We start from the raw sequence: 24,021 nt of genomic DNA, 5'->3' as shown, positions 1-24,021 counted from the left end.
TGAATGGCAGGTGGTTGGAATGCTGTGCTCATTTGTTTGAAGCAGGCAAAAAGTGTTTCTTTTCTTCCGATCACAAAGACACTACTAGTTTTAGAGGTACTTTGGAGATTTGTGTTTCATTTGCGTGTATTTCTTGCCAAGGATTCCTGCTATTGCTTCCCGTCGCCACTAAACCACACGTTAGAAAAGCTCCTCTCTACCAAGTTTTTCGCTTTTCTCGTTCTTTGATGACCAATTGTCTTACTAAGACAACTGCGCTTCGTATTCTGGTTAACTGTGAGTTAACCATAGTTCTTGCGGAGGAGCAGCAAAAAAAAAAAAACGACCGCTGAAGCAGGTACTTTACTTTTCGGACTTAACAAAGAAGCCTTGATCCCACGAATGAGCTGCCTTAAAAAAAATAGGTGTCAACTTAAGGAACCAGAGCCGAGCGGCCAGGTTAGTAATTTTTATTTCACTGTGGTTCTGTCTCTTCGGCCCCTGCGTTCAGCTCTTGTTATCTTCATCACGCTCTTCGGTTTCAACGGTGTTGTACGCGTCGGTGTTTCTCTTTTCCGCCTTCTTTTTCTTCGATAACCTGCCAGAGGAAAAAAGAAATGTCCAAAATGAAAATACATATCGCTAGGATACAAGTATAATAAAAAGTCTGACTGATGGACAAAGATATAGAGCTCTTCTGGCTGACAAAACGTATTTTTGAAGCATCTACAGCTCAAATCACTTTTTTTTTAAGTTTCAAGTCAAATAGATGATCGGCTCTCTATTTCTCGATTGCGTTTTCGACGAAACAAAATTAACAATTCTCCAAATTAACACTTCTACTATCTTACCTAATCTTAAGTGATACGACTATAAGCAATTGACTCCATAGATAAAGAGGATATCGGATAGAACATTTCTTTCCGCTGTGCTATTATGGCTTTTTCAGAAATACATAGATAAAATGAACACCTGTCCCTAATTTCAGGCAAATATTCATATTATTTTGAAACCAGAGAGAAACGTCACATAGAAAAATTCTGGGAAGAATATTTTCACTTCAGGTAATTTTTGTTTGAGCCTGCAAATAATTGCACGAAATTCAATAGGTGCAGAAGCTAGCTACCGCTTGTGGGTGCAGATAGCTCTCGCGGCTATTCTAACTAGCGCGCGCTTTGCGCTACATAACACAAGTTTACCACTAAGAAGTTGATGTTGAAGCAAGCGCTGATGCCTCTGCGACTTTCAATTACCAAAAATATTTCAACACGCTGTGAAAAAAGGCAGGTGTACGAAAGCAAGTGTGCCGCTGAGACTTTCAAGCGATGTTTTATACTTTAAGGAGGGTTTTCTCGCAGCTGCATTAGTTAAATGTTCCAAAAGAGTTCAATGAAGTAAACGTCCATTATTCAGTCCGGTAGGGTCAAGTCAAGTTTATTTTTCTTTTCGTCGAAAAGAAAGGGGCCAGGACTAAAAGCTGTGAAAGACAGCTTGACAAGGCCCTGGCCCCCTACAATAATTGGCAGAGCAACAGCTAGGAGAAAGATCAGTTTGCATCATTTTATACATCGAAGAGTTTCATATTATTACTTTGGTCCGTATGAAATTAAGACACAAAGTAAAGCACAAAGTACTATAGAGAATTGTTGCAAAGATGCATACACGAGCAGATGTGTGCCTCGAGAAATCAAGCTGCTTGTGCTTTCTTTCCACTTCCAAAACTTACTTGAGTGCAGAGTACAACTCTCCTTCTTCCAGCGTGTCGGGAAGTGGACTTCCAAATGTTTCCGGAAGCAGCATCAAGGCCAGTGTTATGACGAACAGCATTGCAGAGTACAAAATGAGGACGGTCTGCTCACCCCAAGATATCAACTGGAAAGCAGAAAATAACTTCAGAGATGAGTTCGGGGCAGCTTTAATTATTCTTGACGTCGCATTATATAAGTTGGAAAAGGTCTATGTGCCTTCAAGCGCATCGGAAATCGGTCCGCATGGCACGAAAGAATTTCGTCGATTTTACATAATCATTTTACGTTTCGCACTGTATGACGCGTTTGCAATTAGGAAGGGAGGCTAGTTTAGTTAAGCCAGCAGATCATATTGTGAGAACTGCGATTAAGTTGCAACAGTGTTGATGTTCTTCTAGATTGTTTAGGTTACGCAGACGAGAGAGCATCAGTCGAATATCAAATGCAGTCTAATGCGTAAGTGCCAGTAACCATGAACAGGGTGAAATGTCGCTTGCCTAGCACGTAACAGCGTCGTGCATTGTATGATAGTAGTCTAATTGACAAAGTTTAAAACCTTTTAGCCTGCCCTTTCGTGAGCGTTCGCCAAGCACTGAACTTTGTCTGCACACCTAATGGACATTGGACTAGTTCGCTAGCTTAAATACTTTAACGCGTTCTCCATTTCCTGTCTTCGTCGCGATTCATTGACTGCATATATTTGTTATCTTCAGTATTTTTTTCCAATCTTATATTTCCTTCACCCTACACTTTTCACCTTTTCTCTGAAAACCCCCTCCCAGCGCTGAATAGCATGCCAGTAGTCTTTCCGTGCCGACTAAATTATCTGCCTTCAATTAAAGAAATTCTCTCTGTACTTTTTTACATTTAAAACAATTCGACGCCTCATGTTTGAATAATCCTACACATCTGTCGTCTCAGCACGTTTCTTCGGTGCTAATAGGGCCCGCGGTTGCAAGGTCATGTCAAAACAAGATTTACCGCTGACCATTTTATCAAGCGGTTGCGTCAAAATTGTTAATCTGGCGGCCTACACAGCTGCTCAGACCATAGAAGACCCAGCCACAAAAATTTCTGTGATAAAAGGCATTCCCGAGGAAAAATTTCTGGTAGCACATTAAGAGAGTGTAGACGAAAACTCAAACGAAGCTTACCTTCTCTCCTTTAGAGTTCTAGTGCTCAATGATTCATCACAACACAGCGCTACCAGCCATGCGGAACACATAGTGTATTTACAAAGGCCAATCGCACGAAGCTTAGTCTTGCATGTTCTTAAAAAGGGCAGTTTCTGCAGTAAGTTGCGAAATGTTGAAAAATTTGCCCCAATATCAGCGTTCATAGAACACTTTGAGGCCCAAAACTGCCCTTTCCCACTAGATAAAACATGTGTAATGGGAATATTGTATGTTAGATAAGTTAGTTTGACAACCCTTTTTCTGCAGGGTGTTTCTTGCGTACTACTCCGGTCGCCGTTATTACTCTTACGTTTTCAAGCTGCCTTTGTTATTCATAAATACCTGTAGCTTAATTTTACTTGGCTCATTTAGTACAGCTATATCCCTGTTCGAAAGTACAGCTAGTTAATTATTTTCTTCAAGCAGTTCACGCTGTCCTTGTATTAAAATACCTTTCTAGGCTCGAATGGACGCTTCTATAACTATTTCATTTCCCGAAGATACTACGTCCACCACTTAGTTTTACTCGTTTCAAATTATATTCTACCGAACTTTTCGGGACGCTAGAAATCAAGGATGACTTTCTGTCGAACGTATATTTTTTCTTAAGCGAGAAGGATGACAAACAATTGCGGCGTATTTGTTCTCCGTTGCTTATTTAAACGCAGGGTACCGATGGATATAAATAGAACAATTGGTGTCGCACGTTTTCTAATCCGCTGTTCTTTGAGACAATTTTATTCTTATAAAATAAAGAGTAAAAATTACTTGGGGCATTTAGAGAACTTACGTGCGTGCAATCGAATGCAATTGCAATACTGTTTGCACTCTATTCCAATTATATTTAAGTTTTACTTCAAATTTGATTGTAATGCTATTTCAAATCTATTCTAAGCCCAAAGGAATCCCATTTTATGCCTTTGTAGTTGGCGCAGTTGGAAGTTGCAGTAGTCGCTATTACTGATAAACATTGGGTATTTTCTCGCCTTTGATGATGTCACACCGTTTCGAACAATCGTCAGTTGATGAACCATCCAATGGTTGTGCATTACCACTTCTATTGCAAGTGGCACACATCATAATAATATGCAGGACGGTTCTGGCTCTTGGACATGTGCGTGTTTAGGAAATATTACTGGTTTCTAATATTGCACATCCGTTTTTGACAGAGCAGAACACTTAACATCTGTTGCACGCGTCTTATTGATAGCAACACCAGTGATACAACCACGATTAACGACGCATCGTGTGGATGGTTTTACCGTCGACTCTTGTTTAGGGTGGTTGGTTCTTAAGCCAGGCATCAAAAATAGTATTTCTGTCCATCTTGTAGCAGGTTGGCAACAAATTATTTGCGTTCGGAATGAATAATGGTCACAGAATAATTACGAAAACGTTGATCCAAGGCTCGATGGCCGCTCCCAGACGGCCCACAGTGGTGCAAAGCCCGAACCCTCCGCTTCGAGCAACTGTAGGGAACATTTCATTCATGAAGATGAACTGAGTAGTGTAACCCAGGGTGTACGTGAACCAGCCAGCCATTCGAATGGTAGTACGAAGGGCCAGGTATTCTGCAAACGGAGACATTTATACAATATTTACTAGCCCTTCTTTCTAAGAAGAACAACTGCATGTATTTGGACTTTTTCGATGAAAAAATCCCGAAAGTTTCATTAAGGCCATGTTTTCTCATATTATTATGCGAAAGGTATTCGACAGAATATGCTGAAAGCAGAATGCGTTGTAAACACGATACTGACAAGGAAAGACAAATGGCGCTGGATATGAAATCACGCGTTATTTGCGTAGTATAAATAAAAATATAATTGGCACCAGCTGCAAAAAGTAATAACAAAATATGCCCATACCAGAGAACGCACATGTTCTGAATTGCAAACAGAATGAAGCTTGGCTGTAACACGGTGTTATAGTAGCCTAATATTTTTGGGTTTGAAGCTTCACTTCATGTTTTTTGTGCCCTTCGTTTGTATTCCAAATTACTTGAGGCGTAAATAATTGAAATTAATCGAAATGTTTTTGGAAAGGAGGGCAACACTCTGCTTTCTCTCTCTGCAACTGGATCACGAAAAAAACATGAAAACACACGTCTTTAAAGAGTAATTCTATCTCTTCCGCTGCAAAACATAAAAAGCTTTGATACAAAGATGTCAACGATATAACTGCCCATGCGAAAACTTTATTAGCTGCGGCAGTGATGTGTACCATGGCCAGTTTTTTTTTTAGAATGTGGAATTTGCGCTTGGTTACAATTCAAGTTGTACGAACCTTTGGGCGTGAAGGCTGTAATGAGCAGAGTGACACTGAAGAAGCCGTAGCTTGAGATCATGATAGGCATTCGCTTGAGGTACTTGGTTGTCACAAGTGACGCAGTGTAGCCAAAACACTCCAGGCTAGCGGCGATGGCAAAGTTCATATACGGGTTGCCTCCGAGCGTGGTGGCAGTTCTCGCGTAGCCATAGTAGACTATGTACGAAAGAAAACTGAAATTGACAAAACCCCAAATTAACTTCTGTCTTGCGTACTGTTTCAATGTCGAAGCCGTCAAAGCATTAAAACTCAATATACACTTTTTTGTTATTTGTTGTAAATATATGCTCAAAGAAAAAACAAATTGGTACCTGTTTTAGAAAAAAATTCTTGACAAAATTGGAGGAATACACAATAGGCACTGAAGCGACGAACTTGTAAACTTTAAAAAGATAATTTTACTTACGAGCATGTGATTAGTACAATAGTGTTTCTTCGTAGATATTTAGTCTTGAATAACCCGAACACAGAGATGTTTCCCTTATGAGACTGCATAGCCTGAAAATAGAGAAACAAATATATTTTAGTGTTGTCATGCGTTTCTTCATTCGCCTTGTCCACCCATTACAGGCTTGTGAGAAGAGCGTACACTTTAATATTTGTAGTTGTTTTGTTTTCGTTATCTTTTATTTCTAAAGTTCAATTCTGTACTGTTTATTTCAATGTTTTATTTATCATCACTAAAGTTGGAGGTGAGGCCACGTTAGCAAAATAGCAAAACAAAAACAAAATTGTTACGTAATGGCTATAGGCAGAAGAGGTAATCTACTAGGGAGAGTATCGACGGCTTGGGACAGCCGAACAACAGATAAGCGGCCATAGCGTCTTTGTTGTTGTTTGCTTCACAAAATGGCACTTATCCACAAGAGGACTCGGCCATAACCAGGCGGTGACTACTTGCATTGAAAATTGCATGCGGCACACATGAAATGACCTAGAAAATTGGGCAACTCGGTTTCGTCGTTGTTCAAAACATTTCGTCGTATTTTTTTGAAGCTTGGGAAAAAAATCCACCTTGGCGCAAATTAATTCACACAGACAAAACAAAAGAGACATAGAGACAACGGACATATGCGCCAACTTCGAACTGTTTATTGCAGAAGCAAAACCACATAGATTTATAGCCTCAGGATACGCCCACTTTTTTCACTCCACGTGCCTTATCACAGCCGTAGCTTATCACCTCGCATTATCAGTTTTGCACAGAAAATCGTACTCCGTCGCATACAGAAGTATCACTCGCACACAAAGCTGCCTTTTTCTTTATGTGAAAGGCTTCCAATAAAAGCCTCGCCTGTTTACTCTTGCTCCTGCCCAGAATACTTGCCTTCTCCTGTCGAGGTTCACACTTGTTAACATGGCTGACCAAATTGGCATATTTATCTTTATTATTTTCTAACTTTTTTCAATGTTCCTCAAGGCGTTTTTGATGCACCTCCCCGTTTGCCCTACGTAGGACATTCCACAGGTCAGAGGTATCTCGTACACCACTCCTTCCATACGCCTTGGGGAACATTGCCAAAAGGTAGAAAATAATAAAGATAAATATGCCAATTTGGTCAGCCATGTTAACAAGTGTGAACCTCGACTGGAAAAGGCAAGGATTCTGGGCAGGAGCAAGAGTAAACAGACGAGGCTTTTATTGGAAGCCTTTCACATAAAGAAAAAGGCAGCTTTGTGTGTGAGTGATACAAACCGGCAGAAATATCACCACCAATTTAGCACTTTCCCCACATAAAACGCTAATGATGCGAACGCTGAGGGGGCGTGACGATATCTGCGCTGCAGGACAGGAATTCATGAAAATAAACCAATAAAATAAAACAAACAAAGCCTTTTTTTGTCTGTGTACAAAAATTTATTGCTGCATGTATTCTGTTTTACTGGTCAGAGCTTCGTACCAATGGGATTTGCAGAACCTCCTTGATTGCGAACCTAGCAATTCTCTTGGCGACGCTGACACAATTCATGCCTAGTGCATTCGGACAGGGTGACAATGCGCTTTACGTATATCTGTGATAGTTGGTTCTAGTCAGCTCGTGTGTTGCTTGTGTGTCAGTCATCATTGTTCTTTGTGCTGCTCTGCCGGTGCTTATGCTTGGAACACAGGTTTAAAACACCATGCATAGCAGCTTCACACGGTTTCCTGCACTGACTGACATTATGAGCAAAAGTTTTCGCACCCGTTCTTCACTACTTGCACAACTGTCGCTATCCTACAGGCTCAGAGTACACTACGTCACTTCGGGCGCGAGCACAGGCAGATTTGACTAACCAGCAGCTCGCGCCGCGTACGCCTTAACCGTGGCTGGATTACCCGCCGCTGTGGATTTGGATCAATCGCGTTTGGCTACTGAGAATGTGGTCGTGAGTTCGACAGCCGGTCTTCGCAACAGCGCTTCTATGTAGAATAAATGGAGCACTGCTCCTTGGTTCATGATTATGTTAGCGCGAGAAAAAGTCAGGTTGTTGAAATTTATCAGCAATCCTCCACTGGACCGCGGTCTGCCTCAAGCCGAGGTGCCGGCTTTGACGTTAAGATCTATTTATCTAGCCGTAGTTCCTGAACTTCCCCGCGGATATCGGCGTAAGGGGTAATTGCACTCTACATCGTCGCGTGATGGCAACGGCAGGCGGCGGAGAAGAACAAACAGGCTTTCATATGTAAGCTGTTTACATGGGGGAACTAGTGTGTCACAGCAAAAAGGAAGCAAGAGACTACGATAGCTGCACCGAACAGTTCGGCCTGCGGCTTTCCGCTGCTCTATATTTAAGCACGTAAAGGAATTGTCGCCTTAAGAAACATGTGTCGTCGAGGTGAGCGTTCAGCTTCGTTGGAATACAAGTGCTTGGTCGGGATAATTCACCAGCTGTTTTGCCGGGTTGCGAATACAGAGGAAAATTACTGTTCTCTTGGCGTGCATATGCAAGTGCGGCACACACCAAAATGGCGATTGGAAAACAGATGGAATGAAAAAATTATATTTAACATTACCTAACGTCAGAATCTCTGAAACTCTTTTACCTTGCATTGTCCACTTTCTTCCACTGCCCATGTTAGCATTTAGTAGAAATGGACACCATTTTTCCAGCTTCCTACTGTCAAAGCAGTGATTTTACATTTTTCGTCACAACAGCATACACATACTTGACGATACTCTAGCGCCAATTCTGCCAAATCATATCTTTTATAGAATGGTTTCAGAAAGCGCGAAAGAAAAATACGAACATGCCGAACAATAAGTAAAATGTTTTATTTGTTTATGTATAGTTAAAATTCTGAGTGCAAAAAATATGGCGTAGACTTCTCTGTTTTTCCTTGCAAAATAATCCTAGGACACTGTCGACTACAATTGTTTTGGCCTCATCTGAAATGGCTAGCCCTCCACGTACAGTTTTATTACCCTGAAAAAATATGCTATATTGAAATCAATTAAATTTAAAAATCTCCTTTACATGAATGGCCTTTAATGATTCCATCTATGCAGCCATCTGCCGCCACTTTGTGAATGACGGTCAAAGTAGGAGGTGACTGGGTCGTGGTTTCTTGCAATCATCATAAACGAAAGCTTCTGGCTTTGGAATTGAAATATCTTAACACAAAAAACCAAAGCAGGACAAAAACGACTCCAAATACATAAACGCCTGCGTGTGAAGGCATTTTAGTTCTTGTGTGGCTGTCTTTGATCGTGCTTTTTTTTTTTCAAAACTATGCTCAAAGGTATAGCATGAAGTTTTACACACGCTAAAGCGTCCCAAAAAGGAGCACATCTGAAAAACAGAGTGCATACTTACATTCTGTTTCGTTTTCGTCAAAGTTTCAACCTCTTTCTCGACATCTCGCACATGCCTCCTGTTGAAGCGGGCAATCTTGCGGATAGCTTCGCATGCTTCTGCTTGCTTTCCCATGCTCACAAGCCATCGGGGCGACTCGTAAAGCCACCTGCAGAATGATGACGTATAAAAATAAACACAGAGCATAATTTACCGATGTGGATATCTGCAACAGTTGCCGTTCGGCAAGATTTGAGTGGGAAGCGTTATATGGAGCCTCTGCTACACTATTTGGGTTTTGTCATTGTGGTTCAAATCAGTAAAGACTAAACAGGCACCTTGAGTGATGACAGCCCAGAAACTTTAGCAGACTCAATTTTATGAAAATTTAATAATGGTTTATGGTTTATGGGGGTTTAATGTCCCAAAGCGACTCAGGCTATGAGAGACGCCGTAGTTAAGGGCTCCGGAAATTTCGACCACCTGGGGTTCTTTAACGTGCACTGACATCGCACAGTACACGGGCCTCTAGAATTTCGCCTCCATCGAAATTCGACCGCCGCGGCCGGGATCGAACCCGCGTCTTACGGGCCAGCAGTCGAGCGCCGTAACCACTCAGCCGCCGCGGCGGCGGAAATTTAATAATAATAATAATAATAATAATAATAATAATAATAATAATAATAATAATAATAATAATAATAATAATAATAATAATAATAATAATAATAGTAATAGTAATAGTAATAATAATAATAATAATAATAATAATAATAATAATAATCAATCTTTATTTTTTCGGTGCCCAGGAACAACCCAAAGGTCTTGGTGCTGGTACACCATTCACACGCACAAAATGTAAATTTATTTCACTACAAAGGAAGACACTCAGGGGAGGTAATGCAGCAGACAAGGCGATAGAAAAAAAAAGACATATAAACTAGGCGTGACAGCAAGCATGAAGCAAAAAAGCGAAAACAAGAAAACATCGAGAACAGCGGTAAATGAAAACAGCTAGAACAGGCAACAGACATATAAATAACTAATGAAACAATAAACAATGAGAATGAACGACCGATAACAGCCAAGTACAGCATATAGCAAACTACAAACAAGAATAAACCCAATACTAATATGAACGAATATGAAACCTCTGAAATACAAGCTAGAAATACAATCATACACAATAAGAAACGTAATTAGTGAACGCGTTACAGACAATCAGGCGTGAGTATACAGTATTAAAGAAATAATATTAATGAAAACAAGTACACGTGATGAATAATTAAGGAGAGAAAAAACAATATAATACCGGTGCAAACGCACAAGTGCAGTAAAGACAAAATGCATGAAAGGGGAAGTTATGTATGAGAAAAAGAGTGCTCAAAGTGGAACGTCACGGACATCCAATATAAAGGAAGGGAGAGAATTTTCGAATATATCTAGGTGAGGACAAAGAGAATTAAACAACTTTTGCATTCTGTCCAGAGGGGAGAGGGAGTGCAGGAGCGCAGAAACTTGGAATGGTCTGAATTCCCTTATGCTCTTTCGCGGTACACGCAAAAGGATACGCGCTAGGAGCTGAGGGCATAGAATGTGACCATGAAGAAGTTTATACAAGAAAATTATATCTGCCCTCACGCGACGGCAGCTAAGAGAAGGAAGCTGCAGTGAGTTACTCCGTCTGGGACGAGAGCTGGAAGTTTTGCAAGAAAACCGATGTTGAAATATGCGTAAAAACTTTAGCTGAACTCTGTCGATTTTTTCACAGTTCGACTGGCAAGTGCCGTTCCAAACAACAGACGCATATTCCAAAAGCGGCAAGCATATGGAGAGGTAGAGCTTTAAGAAAGGAAGTGGGGATCGAAACTCTCTCGAAAGCCTGCAGATGAAGCCGAGTGTACGCATAGCCCGTAGAGCAATGCGTTTTGTATGAGAGGAGAAGCTGAGGCTACGGTCGAAAAGTACGCCGAGGTCATTAATTTCATCAAACCTGGGCAGCGGCCTACCATTCACAGAATAAGAGTAGAGAAGACTGTGCGTTTTACGCGTAAATGAGACAACCTTGGTTTTAGATGAATTGAGAGTGAGCCCATTCTTCAAGCACCAATCAGAGAAGGCGGATATGTCAGATTGCAATGACAAGCAATCGTGAAGAGTATGTATTGCCTTGAACATTTTTATATCGTCCGCATAAAGGAGAAATGAGGAGTTTTTGACCACGGAGGAAACGTCATTGATAAAAACAGAGAACAGAAGCGGGCCTAATACCGAGCCCTGAGGAACTCCGCTGGTTGGAGTGTAAAGCACCGTAATAATAATTGGTTTTGGGAGGAAAGGAAAAGGCGCAGTATCTGTCTCATATATCGTTGGACACCTGAACCGCGCCGCAAGGGAAGGGTAAAGGAGGGAGTGAAAGAAGAAAGGAAGAAAGAGGTGTCGAAGTGGAGGGCTCCGGAATAATTTCGACCACCTAGGGGATCTTTAACGTGCACTGACATCGCACAGCACACGGGCGCCTTAGCGTTTTTCCTTCATAAAAACGCAGCCGCCGCGGTCGGGTTCGAACCCGGGTATGAAAATTTAGGCAAACTGCTTTTTCTGAATGTTCGTAAAATTATTCCACAGTATTTTTCTTGCTTTATAGATGTTATCGTTACCTTAACTGCGATGTTTCAGATGCGACTGATGCTTCTGCGGTCGCCCTTGTACAAGACGGGGCTCTCGACATTGTCGCCCATTCGGTGCCATTAGCCCCCGGTTCTTTTTGTAACAGTAACAAATTATAGGTACAAAATACAAAAATGCACCGCTCAAAAATCAAGCATCAAAAATTAAAATACAACAAAGCAATATATTTGAGCATATTACAGCGAATTGCCGGTTTCTATTATGTTTCCTTTGTCACGGCTATAAGAAGATTTATCTTTGTTTCTCCCGACGTTCTGCGATAATTATTAATAATGTTGCGGATGAAATGGGTTTATTAGATGAGTGATCGGTGGACTAAGTGGACTGGAGTGGGCAGCATAGCCAACGTCCTTCGCTCGTCTTGAGCCTCGTCTTCCTCTAACACGGTTACTACGTGGCGCGTGCAAATTGCCCCTCTGACAGACTAAGTTCCTGGAGCCAATCCTGCAGCGAATCAGGCTGGTCGAGGGAGGAAGCGCTCGAGACGAGCCACATGAGTTGCTTCGGTTTTGAGAGAGCGGCGATTGTTTGCGGCAACTTTACCAATCACATAGCTGACATCGCTCATTCGACTCAGAACGACGGAAGGGCCAGGCTACCTGATGAAAAACTTCTGGTACCAATCGCGCTTACGCAATGGAGTCCAGAGCCAAACGAAATCTCCTGGAGCGTATGCAGCGGGAACGTGACGCTCGGCATAGCGGTCCTTCGAGCGGACTTCTGAAGACAAACTGCGCAAGCGGGCCAGTCAATGAGCTTCTGCAGCCCTACATAGCAACTGGGAGGAGGTAGGGCCATTGTGAAGTGAGGAGAGGAAGGCAGTATCCAGCAAAGCGCTTTGTATCCTGACATAGGGCACGTAGAATGGAGTACACTAGACGCCTCATGCTTCCCGGTGTTGTATGCCTAGGTCACGAATTGTAACACGGCGTCTCGTCTAAACTCCGGTGATCCGATGCAGCATACATGGACAGCATATTGGTGAGGGCGTGGTTTGTGTGTTCTGCAATGCAAGAAGGTGAGTTTTCCGCTGTGTGAAGTGGCACCTCTTGGAATTTAAAATGAATACAGCCTCGCTGATGATGTTGAGAACAATTGCGAAGCTTTCATTCTGCACTTCAGAGGTCTTGCCAAAGATAATGACGACTTTCAAAATGCCACATGCACGTATCCCATTTTATTCCCCAGACGGCAGTGTGCCGACGCAGTGTGCCGACACACTCTGCGCACATTTCCGCGCAGCTTTCGCCTTGTTATCATCCGGCCCAGCGTAAAACGGCCACACGCTGGACTGCGTTACCGATAAAGCACAGCGCCACCGCTGCGTCACCCGAGGGATGCATCACCGATGGTGGCTACAAAAACAGGCTGCCCGGCTGCGAAGAGCAGCTTTTCCCTTCGGCTATCGAGACGAGCGTAGCGTCGGTATCCTGGTCCGCTGCCATCGATAATCGAATAAACGGTTGTTACATTTTTATGTTGGGATTCGTCCTTCAGCAGAAACGACATCCCATAGCAGTACCCACGGGAAGCTCGAACGTCGCAGGCTCATTATGCAAGCCGAATGACCTTACTTCAAATTCTAAGAAGCCATCTGGAATAGTGAAGGTGGTATCCTCTCGGTCTGATTGATGCATCGGTGTATGTTAATACTCAGATCGAAGGCCAATGGACGAGCAGTATGACACCGAGTGAAGACAGTCGACTGCATCATGAATGAGCGGTAATGGGTACCCGTCCTTTTTTTTTACCGCACTCAAGCGAAGGTAATCTTCGCAAAATAGCCATGAATTGTCTTTCTTATTCACTAGTATTACAGGCGCGACCCACGGGCTGGAATACTCCCGAATGAGTCCTTTCAGCCCTATTTCTTGGACCCGAAAGGGAGTGATATCCTGCTCTGCTGCAGAGACTCGATACGGATTATGGAGAACAGCATTGGCATTCTCCTTGTTAATTTGGTGTTGCGTGCCAGAGGCTGGCAAACAAGGAGTTGGCAGGACCACATCTTGAGTTAGAAAAAACAAGACGTGTGGGCTGCAGACGGGATCTACGAAATAGCCGACAGCATGTGTCGTAGCACACAAATTTCGCCGGCACTGATGTCTAGTGTAGCCCCACGCTTGCGCAAAAGTCACTGCCCAGAATTACTTAATGCGTAGCACGTTATTTATCTTTTATTTATTTTATTTACAAATACTGCTGTCTCGGAGGAGAGACATAGCAGGAGTGGGTACATGCATTAGTAAAACCAAATAACATATTACAATAAACAATTACAATAAACATATTACAATAATATCACAGTAAACTCTGTCCTGAAACGTCCTCTACTTAGTGCATCAGAGGCAGAGGAAAGGCCGACAGGGTCTAATGTTTAAGCCCCAACGCCGCAAAAAGTTGTGGCTTGGTTCCACGCAAACACATCTTTCTGCCCAAGATGGTGCCGAAACGAAAGTGTCATCAAAGACACAGCGGCACCAGTGCCAACCGAAGCTACGGTTCGAATAATTTCTCGCATGCAGACACTTTGTTCTTCGGCATAAGAATGAGAAGAGGCATGGGTGAAGCTGACCGTCCGGCGACTTCACCTCCATCGGTCTCCCCAGTTAGTTTCCCTATGGCGGCGGAATGGAACGCTGACGGGCCAACCGACTGCCGAGACTTAAGGACGCACAGTACGGCATGGGTACGCTATGTTCGCTCACGCATGGGTGGCTTCTGGGGTCGGTGTGTTTATAACATCTAGTCGCTGCGTCATCATCAGTACGTCGTTTATTCTCGCCAGCGCGGCCGAAGGGGAAGGCAGGAAGAACGGAGAAATAAGTTCAGGGCTGGCAGGTTGGCGCAATTAGGGACGGTGTGTAGCTGGAACACGTAGCCGACGCAAACGAAGAAAGAGAACGCCGGAGTTCCAGGATCAAGATAATGAGAGATTCCTGCCACTCCACCTAATGTTACGTGACGGGGTGTCGATGAAGACAGAGCGACATGACGGCGGTGATGACATGATTTAAAGGCTACGAGCCTATCGCGCCAGCTCCGTCCCATGGCACTTCCTGCTTAGTAATATATTCCATATAACTATTAATAATAACTTTATTTTCATTTTGACAGTGTAGAAATTGGGGTGTGACAAAGTAAGAGGATGTACTTACATGTAGCGCTCTTGAGAGAGCGGCAGAAGGGCACGACAGAAAGCTATGTTTTCGTTGGTAGACACGGACATGTACTATTTTTCACGTACGGCTTAAAACTATAATAGCGTGGCTAGAAGGAGCATGATGTATTGCCGCGCTCGATACAACTTGCAAAGACCGGCCGCGTGGCCAGAGAGCTTACCGGAAGCATGGTGGGGCCGGCAAGCGGCACGCTTGAAAACGAAAGGGAAAAGATTTTGCTGTTCTAGCAGTGACTCATCACCCCTGTGCCTTCTGGTCTTTAAAGAACCATAGCGTTATCGCATCGTCAACGCTAATGCGCCGACATTTGTGTGACAGTGCAAGCCGCGTGTCGCAGTTGATCTGATTGTGTAGAGCAGACGGCGCGAGGGATGCAGCTGACTTGTGGAACACCAGAATCCTTTCCACTTTGCTTTCAAACACACCGCTTGTTGGCACCACCGTGCATCCGGAAAGCGCTGCGGCCTCATGCTCGTGTGTTGCAAGTCATATTGAACGCGATAGTACCTCTGTTAGGCTTTAGCATGCAATGCATTCGGAAGCCCTGCTGCCCTCGTCTGCTTTCTCAGTTAGATGGAAGAAGCATCATCGAAAATTAAAAAAAAAACGACCATTCGAAATCCACGCTGACTTGAACCTCAGCAGGTTAGGCACCACTTTCACCTAGGCATTGTGGCAGTGAGCTACCGTCATTCCCTTGCTGTCCGACAACACATGCACTTCCTGCTGTTGCATTTTCTCGCACCAACATATATTATGCCAAAGAGAGAAGTGCAATTCCTCCGCGTTGCTCACACCTCATGTAACGCCGCGATAAGCACGGTATGGTGGGTCAATGACTTCGGTGTTGGTGCTAATCTTTATGGGAGAATGACGAGATTATTTCCGTACTGAAACTATTTCTGACGGAACAGCGCCAAACAAAGGAACCAGAGAGAAGTGCCGACGCTTGTCAAGAGACAGCGCTTGTCTCTTCACGAAAGAGTCCCATCACAAATGGGTAACCAACATGACCAAGTTGCTGTGACCCAACAACATCTCTAAGGCATGTTCTGACATCTATATGACCATGAAATCACCACAAAGTAGGAAAGGATTGCTGAGTCAGCAAAAATAAGCGGTATAAAAAAAGCAACACGCTGAAATGTTTTCAGAACGCAACTGAAACATGCCGGGTGAAGACAATCTAATCATATATGAGTGCTCTGCGACCTATGTACATTACTTTAGCAAGTCAATGAATTGAACACTTTGCCGCTACTCAGTGTTTTTAGCATTAACTACTTAAAGCCAGAAACAACGAAAGGACTGAGGATTTGGGATCTTTGAGCTACAGCAGTGACTGCAATCTTATAGGTTCAATCATCCACTGGCGACTCAGTTTAGTTGAATTTGTACAAAGGCAAAGTAGGTGCGTGCTTAAAACGCATGTCGAGTTTTGCACGGGAATTTTACAACTACTTTTATATTGTTTATGCTGGCGTTTTTTTTTACCGGTTGTTGCTATGCGTGCAGCAATTCCCTCTTTTTAAAATTCGGCAGTGCACTGTTCGCAAGTTGGATTCTTTATGGAAATGGCTGCATTGTAAACCAATAGCTTCCTTTTGGTTTTTTAGTTAATTATTCTAAGATAAACGGTCGTTATTTGCTACCATATTTTCAGTACACAGAAGACTGTAGATTTGATTTCTTGTTGTGCCAAAAAGATAGGAAAATTCGATTTGGTGCCTTCTGTCTCCCACATTAAACACATTTTGTCTTCTTAAACACATCGAACTGCTGACAGCGGCGAAAAATACGTAGTTGAATACTGAAGCTAGATATATTTACGGTAGGGCGACGATAAGCGGTGCTGCGAAGCATGCTTTAACGATGATGAGTGTTCTCCAGTCTTGGGCGAGCCAAACAATGCCCGGTAACAGGAGAACGCCGATGATCCACCCGTACCCGTAACAGACGTTGAGGGCAATCCTGAACTTTGGTCCGATCGTTTCTGCCACTAAATAGAGACAATAGTGAAAGCAACATCAGTGTCATATTAAAGGCATGTTCTCTCCCGCCTACGTTGATTTACTTTGGCTGATTTGTGTGCCACACATTACATATTCTGATGAACCTTGCAACTCCAACAAGCATCGACCCTGATTTAGTGGTGAAGAGGCGAAAGATGCAATTGAGGAACAATGAGTACATTGTGTTACTGGGAGATCTCTAGGAAGTCAAAATTAGAAGAAAAATGGCACACAAACAAGCTTGAAGATGTATCTAAAATTGCGTGCAAAAAAATTTCTGCACCGCTCTTTAATAAATGATCCTTTTACGTAAATGAATTGCATTCAACAGGCCACGCCAGATAACTATTGATATGAAATTCTAAAGAGAAAACTTTCTCTATTATTTCCATAAAATCCTATGTAAAGCTCGCGTGTCTCAGCGCCATAACTATTGCGCAGCTACGAAGGTGCAGTTACTATAAGCAACGCCTTTTACGCACGTGTAGTCCTTGCTGTGTCACTAGTTTTTCACGAAACCTGAGCAGGGTGACCACTTCAGCTCACCGCTGTTAGTCTTGTAATTCGTTTTTAAACCCAGAACTGAAACGCTTTGCTATCGCGTTTTGCTTTAAAATTTCCGAGCATATAGTATGGATCACTAAGTGTGCTTACGAAGGCTGAAGCATGCCACCTGCAGTCCTGAGATGGCGAATGCAACTCCTACTCTGGTTGTTAGAAATAGGTTAAGACTGCCGCTGAAAGTCATTGCGGTGGCAGACACACACAGCAGAATGGTGCTTCCAACCGCGACAATCCTTCTTCCAAACCTAGAAAGACAGTAATACACATCTATTTGTCATTCAATGACAAACAACTGTTGCATGAAAATCTACAATTGAGTGTTCTGAAGCCTTTTCGATCGTTATGAAAATTCGAGAAACATAAATGCAGTTTCCAGATGGCTCGGCTGGAAGCAATGTCGGGCGTGCCACTAAGGCCTATTTCTTACACGTGGCTCTTAGAGAACAAGCCTATTGATCTTTTTATTGAAGGTATATGAATCGACCGATAAATAAGAAGAGTAATTCTGCTGTGGGTGAGATTTTGATTCTAAATTCAGAGGAATCACAATCCAGACGTACGGGAAAAATCACCGCTTACACGCTGCACCCAGAATAATGTGAAAAAAACATTGTAGTGTTTTAAAAGCAGAATTTTTGCAGAAACAAAGCACGTACCTGTCTGAAATATTTCCAATGACAAGTATTCCCAGCATCAAGCATGCCATGTAACTGCTTTGTACTAGAGACCTCTTCCACGTGTTTCCGCAAACCAGATTCCACTGAAAGTCGAAGGAAAGCATTACTTGTGTCTTCCCTGCAAGACAATTCTATATCCCTTTCTTTAAACATAGTTTGGGCTAAATGGGGCCTAACTTTCCGCTCCATTTGTTCAACAATGTGTGTCGCCAACATCATCTGGCTTTCTTTATACACGTTTTCTTGCCTACTTCACTGCGTGTTAGCAGAGAACTGACGAAAATTTATATAGCGGTTCCTTATGTATGCAAATATGCTCAGAAAAGCATATTTTAATTATCTCTTGGATAATGCGTCTCCCGAAAGGAATCGGAAAGCTTTGTTCGTTTTACATATTTTTTAGACTTGTGCTTGCAGGATGAGAGAACGCTTGTTTCATTTAGTTGAGACTAGTATTCTAATGACTGCTTCATGTTCAAACAAATAGGAAAATGCATAGCTAGTTGTTATCCTAAGTACAAAAGGGTTTCTGTGCCCCATGAATTTAATTGCGGTTTGCAGCGAGTCTTACAGGGTTCAGATGCCATACGCTAAAAAACCGGAAATCAAAGACACATGTTATAGCACTTTACTGCGCATCACATACCTGCATCTCTTACCAAAAAATTCAGGATGAAAGAAATTTTAAGCGGGAAACAGTTTGTGAACATAATTTCTTCATATTACGTCCAATTTCATTAACAATCAATATATCCGCTCATCATATGACAGCAGTCTTACATTCTACTAAAGATTTTGCTATCGTCAAAAGCGCTCCCCACTGCTTTACTATGGCAGTCTTAGCTCCTCGATGCGATCGATGGAAACACTTTAAAAGGAAGATTTTGCTTCATATCAAAAGAATCAATCATTAGGTTCAACATTTCCATAACAGTAACAATTTTCCCAATTACAAAACTTTTGTCCAAGAATGTTCGACATGAGAGGCTAAAAAGAAGAAGATGCCTGCTGAAGCAAAACTTTGTCTAAATTTTGGCGTCATTCTTCTACTACAACAATTTTGCGGACTTAAAAGCAGCGCTTCTTAAGCCGCCTAAAGGCTAGGTGCTCTTGCGGTACACAACAAAGAGCAAACCACTAGGCGCCCTGTTCATGTGCACTTCTTTTAAAATGACTTCAGCTAGAACTATGACGGCACTGTTTGCATAAAACACATTGCAGATAGTGCTTTTTTTATCCCTTTTATACCCCTCGTCGGGAGATGTAGAGAGGCAGAGAAATATTGGAGAAATTCACCAGAAGAAAATAAAACTGAAAATAGAGGATCAAAAGGGAAAGAGGTACAAGAGGGAGAAAGAAAGTAGCAAGGGAATTTGGCACGGAAGTGCATGCTGAAAACTCGCGATACGACTAGAATGTACAGTGTCCTCCAAATTCGAAACTTTGCTCTGTATGACTTCAGACCGCAGCGGTGGCCTAGTGGTCTGAGCATCTACCTCGTATGCGGGAGGTGCGGGGTTTGATCCTCAGTGAAGCCGGGTAGCCCACGGGTGATACAATGGGCACACGCTTTCCCCTGGTCTTATGCTCGGCTTATTTACGGTGAAATGCTTTTGCTTGGGACATTGCTTTTTACCCCACCTTGAGAAGCCGAAAATATCTTTTGCCATAGCGCTCTTTGGCCACAGACGCCTTTGCGCCATAAAAAATCATCATCATCATGTATGCCGTTCGGCCTGCCGTTTACTGTGGTGACCATCCGACGATATTTCTCGACTCCAGGGGGCGGGGATCGCAGTGCTCTCGAGCATAGCAGACACGAACGCATTGGGATTTTTCTCATTACTATGGTAGATTTTGCACACTGGTATGTGATTGAACCACTCCAGATAAGTGGAAGAACGGCAACTAAGAGATAGAACTCTTGTTGCCGTCCTGTTGCCGCCGGCTTTGCTTCTTTGGTACTGCGTAACTTTCCCCTTCGCGCTCTATTTTATGTTATTTAACATACATTTCCGCGAGGTGTGTTGAACCTTTGAGTCAATGCGCATAGATTTAGTAAAGCTGCAAGCTTAACTAGTCGGTGGATATTAATCTTGTAAATGGGCTAACTGCGCTAGGAAGCACGGACAAAAGAAGCAGAAGTGGACGAGGCACTCGCAGTCTCACAACTGAAGTCTAATGGATGAAAGGTGATATATGTACACTGAACAAAATCCACGTTCCCAAAGCTATAAATTCGCTGCCATCACAAACTCGCGTCTAGGACCCGAACCTCCCCATCAGCAATTACAACACATCGCTAGCACATGCACGTTGTTTTTATTCTTCTAGTACAACGCTCTGGCAGCTGTCGTGTACAACGGTGCGTGTGCCTATATAAATTCCAAGTCTTATCTAGAAGCGAAAGACTCTCCTCTTTGTCTTTTTCCAAAGGCCCTCCAATATTCTGCAACGTCGGAATACTCATGACAAGGGAGATTGTTAAAATGTTCCTATAAACGAATATTAACAAACTGTTAAATAGACCGCAAGGAACGTACCGTGTCTTGTGGTTTACAAGGCAGATAAAAGTGCTCAGGCTAATCGTATTTCAATCCTGCTCTGGACAAGTGGACACAAAGAGGCCATATTTAAGACAACAGAAAATCTTACACCCACTTCATAACGTCGTGCAATGTCCTTCAAATTCTGTGCAGCCTGATGCTGATAAAGAATCACTAAATTTTGTTGGACAGACGGAACTGAACGTTAATATTCGTTTAAAGAACGTTTCAACAACCTCTCTTTTGATGAGTACTCCACGTTCTGAAAAATTTCAAGCTCATTGAAAAAACTCTAAGAACGAATGCCTTTTCCTTCTAGATAAATCTAATATTTTGTTCAGGCATAGGGACAGTTGTGCACCTGAGTTGTTCGAGGCGTATACTATAAAGAAAAAAAGATGTATGTATTAGAAACCCTTGCAGTGTACTTGCTGGCTGTCACCTATGGCTCCTGACGCGAGGCTGTGGCCGCATCGAAATGATGGCCATGTGATAGACTTACATATGATAGCCTTATATATGTAATATTTCACCCAGTAAAGTTCAGCTGTGAGCCTGCGAGCGTCCTGTCCACTTCTGTTTCCGTTTTCTGTCTTTTCTAGTGAAACTACTCCTCTTCGAAGGTGAATAGCTTGTTGTGCAAGTAAGAAAGGCGCACCTCGTCCGTGGCAGTGTGTCCAAAGATGTGCTCGTCGTAGGTCCACGACTCGCAGCTCTTGATTGAAGTGTTGTCGGGGACCAACTCGCCGCTGGTCGCGTTGTGGAGCACGTCGTACATCGAACACTGGCTGTGCGACTGAGACTCACTGTCGTACGGGATGAACCGTTCCTTCCACTCGACCTCGGTGATGTTCTTGAGCAAGTCAGCAGTAAGGGAATGTGACGACGACGGTCGGGAGCACCAGTGCTCGTTGTCGGTGACGAGGAACACGTAGGCGAGGTTGTTGAGACCGGTAAGTATGCCACGGTACGTGACGTAGACCACGAAGCACGCTTGCCAAGGGCCGAAATGGCCGATGAGATCTACGACCTCCGTCATCTCGCCGTGCCCTGAAAGCGCATTGATTGGTAAGGGCTCTTACCAAAACTGTAATGAAACTAACCCCAAACAGAACAGGTGAATGGTCCAATATTGGAAAGGGATGGATTCATACTGGCCCTTTGTAGGACCAGCTAATGACAATATATTTCCAATATCGGGCAGATAACTTGTGCTGCTTGGGACTTGTAATCGCTTCGATGGTCTTAACTGTCTTGCATTCGAATGATGATATTGTCATTTTTTTTAAAAGCACGAAGCACGTGGTTCTTTGTAAGATGTGAAGTTTGATGCCACGTAGCCTGTGCGCCCAAAATAGGCCGCTTGTAACATTACTTTAAGATTCCACCTCAAGCGTGTCGGAGAGTGAAAAGCCTTCTATTTACAAAAAAAAGCCCCGTTCTTTGCTCTTCAAGTATTAACAAAGAGTGTACAAGCCATAATTCAACTAGGCCTAACCTAATAAGAGCTGAAATAACATATATCAGCATAGTCTATATCTAAGTCTCATTAGGAGTCAGTGAGCTGTAAATAGTTTTCTCCTTGCTTCCATCTTTCTTTCCATTCTATCGATGCTTAACAAAGAGTTAACCTGTCGGGAAGTATTCTCGAGCAACGTGATTGAGAAAAATTGCATCTGCAAGACGTCAAGTATCGTATAACTGTCATCCCCAACACTATTTTCACCAATAAGATCAAGAGGGAAAATCAAAAAATATTCATATTTTAAAGTGAAGCCTGAAGCTCAACAAATAAACCATTTTTTGTAGCATTTTGAAAAGCGGTAGGAAAATAAATAGAGCCATTCTCAGGTGACTAGTTCTTCGACTTCAGTACCTAAGTGATCACTGCGTGAACCTTCACATTTCTTATTCTGTTTTGAGGAATGAAAAATTTAACAACCGATTATTCTGATGCATTTTCCCGCATATACCACGATTTGTAAAGGACGTGTGTGGATGCCGGGGGGGGGGGGGGGGAGGGGGGGGGAAGATTGAAACACTTCTGAATATTAACGGCCAGCGGGAAAGATGCGTTAGCACATATAGCCTTTGATGTCCTTAATCATCACCAGCCGAAATCGTGTTTAAGTACTTCTATAGTTGGCTAGTATTTTATTGCCGTAATGTAGTATTCAGCTTGAGAAGTCCTTAAATCTAGCATTTTTCTTCCTTACGAAGGAAAATTCATCAGAACTTTGTCTACATTCTGTAGTATCCGCTACCATTGAAAAATTGCACTTTCAGTGTAGGGCTCTACTGGATAGTGTAATATGCCAACATATATGCCCATTTGACTGCTAGAACCTTTATAATCAAGCCACGGTAGGTTTTAATAAAAGATTGCTGAACAACGTATAACTGAAATAGCTCCGTCTGGCTTCCCAAAGCGAAGTAAATTTCCTTAAACTACTGATTTGAGGAAGGTGCGAAGCATCCTGGAAGCCTACCCTGGTAGTGTTACTGATTGCATCTTATGGACAAAAGTGTGCTCTATTTTCAGTTGTTGCTTTCAGAGCTGAGACACGTTAATAAAAGAAAATCTCAAGACACAAAAAAAGGTGGTCTCAAGAAAGTCTCGCTACCCATGCATAGACCTTTCGTAGTTGCGGTAGCCAACTTCGGCTAAGTGCTCTCTACATATCCAATACTCATTGTTTTGTTGCAATAGCCTTAGCAGCTAGAGAGTTTCATCGCTGTTCAAAGAACGAATTCCTTACTCTGTCTCTCAGAACACGAAAATAAATGTTAAAATAGCCAAAAATTAAAGAATGCAGGCAGAGGATTTCGACTCACCTCGCACCTCGTTAGTCTTGGATGCGCCAATGGCTCCTCAGCAGGTGGCATCCGCATCAAGCAGGTGATAACGGCGGCGTCGTAAAATGCCTAGATTACTTTACAACTGCCCTCTTCTGCTATCTCCAGTACCTGTTTTTTTATGTTTGTGACCCCGCTTCCGTGAGCCACTTAATTGTTGTAGGAAGCCAGTCACATTCGTGAAGCTCGAGGAAGGTGTCACTGGTAGGTTACGGCTTCGAGCCCCTTCTTACGGTACTGATTACGTGAATACATAGAGTCTGATTGCACCTCTTGCAGCAAAACTCTCTACCTCTCTTGTAGGCTAAAGACTAAGCTTGTGATCAGACTAATAAGAGGTCATATGAGGAGATGGATGAAAAACAGAACATGGCGAAGCAGATGGAAGTGACTTTCATTAAACAGCCAAGTCGAGTTATACCTTATCGTAAATAAAATCACAGCTACAAAGGGACCTCTGCGAGGACTTATGATTTGGAGAACACGTAA

The 24,021-nt window shown here is 42.9% G+C and overlaps 1 protein-coding gene across 1 annotated transcript; it reads right to left on the bottom strand.

Moving 5' to 3' along the window:
• Nucleotides 1-433: 433 nt before the first annotated feature.
• LOC144104329 (organic cation transporter protein-like) lies at nt 434-23,669 on the bottom strand. Its single transcript, XM_077637261.1, has 11 exons — nt 23,512-23,669; nt 21,335-21,726; nt 18,110-18,213; nt 17,544-17,698; nt 16,708-16,876; nt 9,026-9,173; nt 5,637-5,728; nt 5,189-5,403; nt 4,292-4,473; nt 1,706-1,851; nt 434-577 (listed from the first exon to the last, which is right to left on the bottom strand). Exons 2-11 carry the CDS (start codon nt 21,713-21,715, stop codon nt 487-489), a joined length of 1,683 nt encoding a protein of 560 aa, XP_077493387.1. The 5' UTR covers nt 21,716-21,726; nt 23,512-23,669; the 3' UTR covers nt 434-486.
• Nucleotides 23,670-24,021: the final 352 nt, after the last annotated feature.

Source organism: Amblyomma americanum, chromosome 9 (assembly GCF_052857255.1).
Source record: "Amblyomma americanum isolate KBUSLIRL-KWMA chromosome 9, ASM5285725v1, whole genome shotgun sequence".
Classification (NCBI taxonomy): domain Eukaryota; kingdom Metazoa; phylum Arthropoda; class Arachnida; order Ixodida; family Ixodidae; genus Amblyomma; species Amblyomma americanum.
Note: the sequence above shows the minus strand (reverse complement) of the source record. Positions and strands in the feature narration are given on the sequence as shown.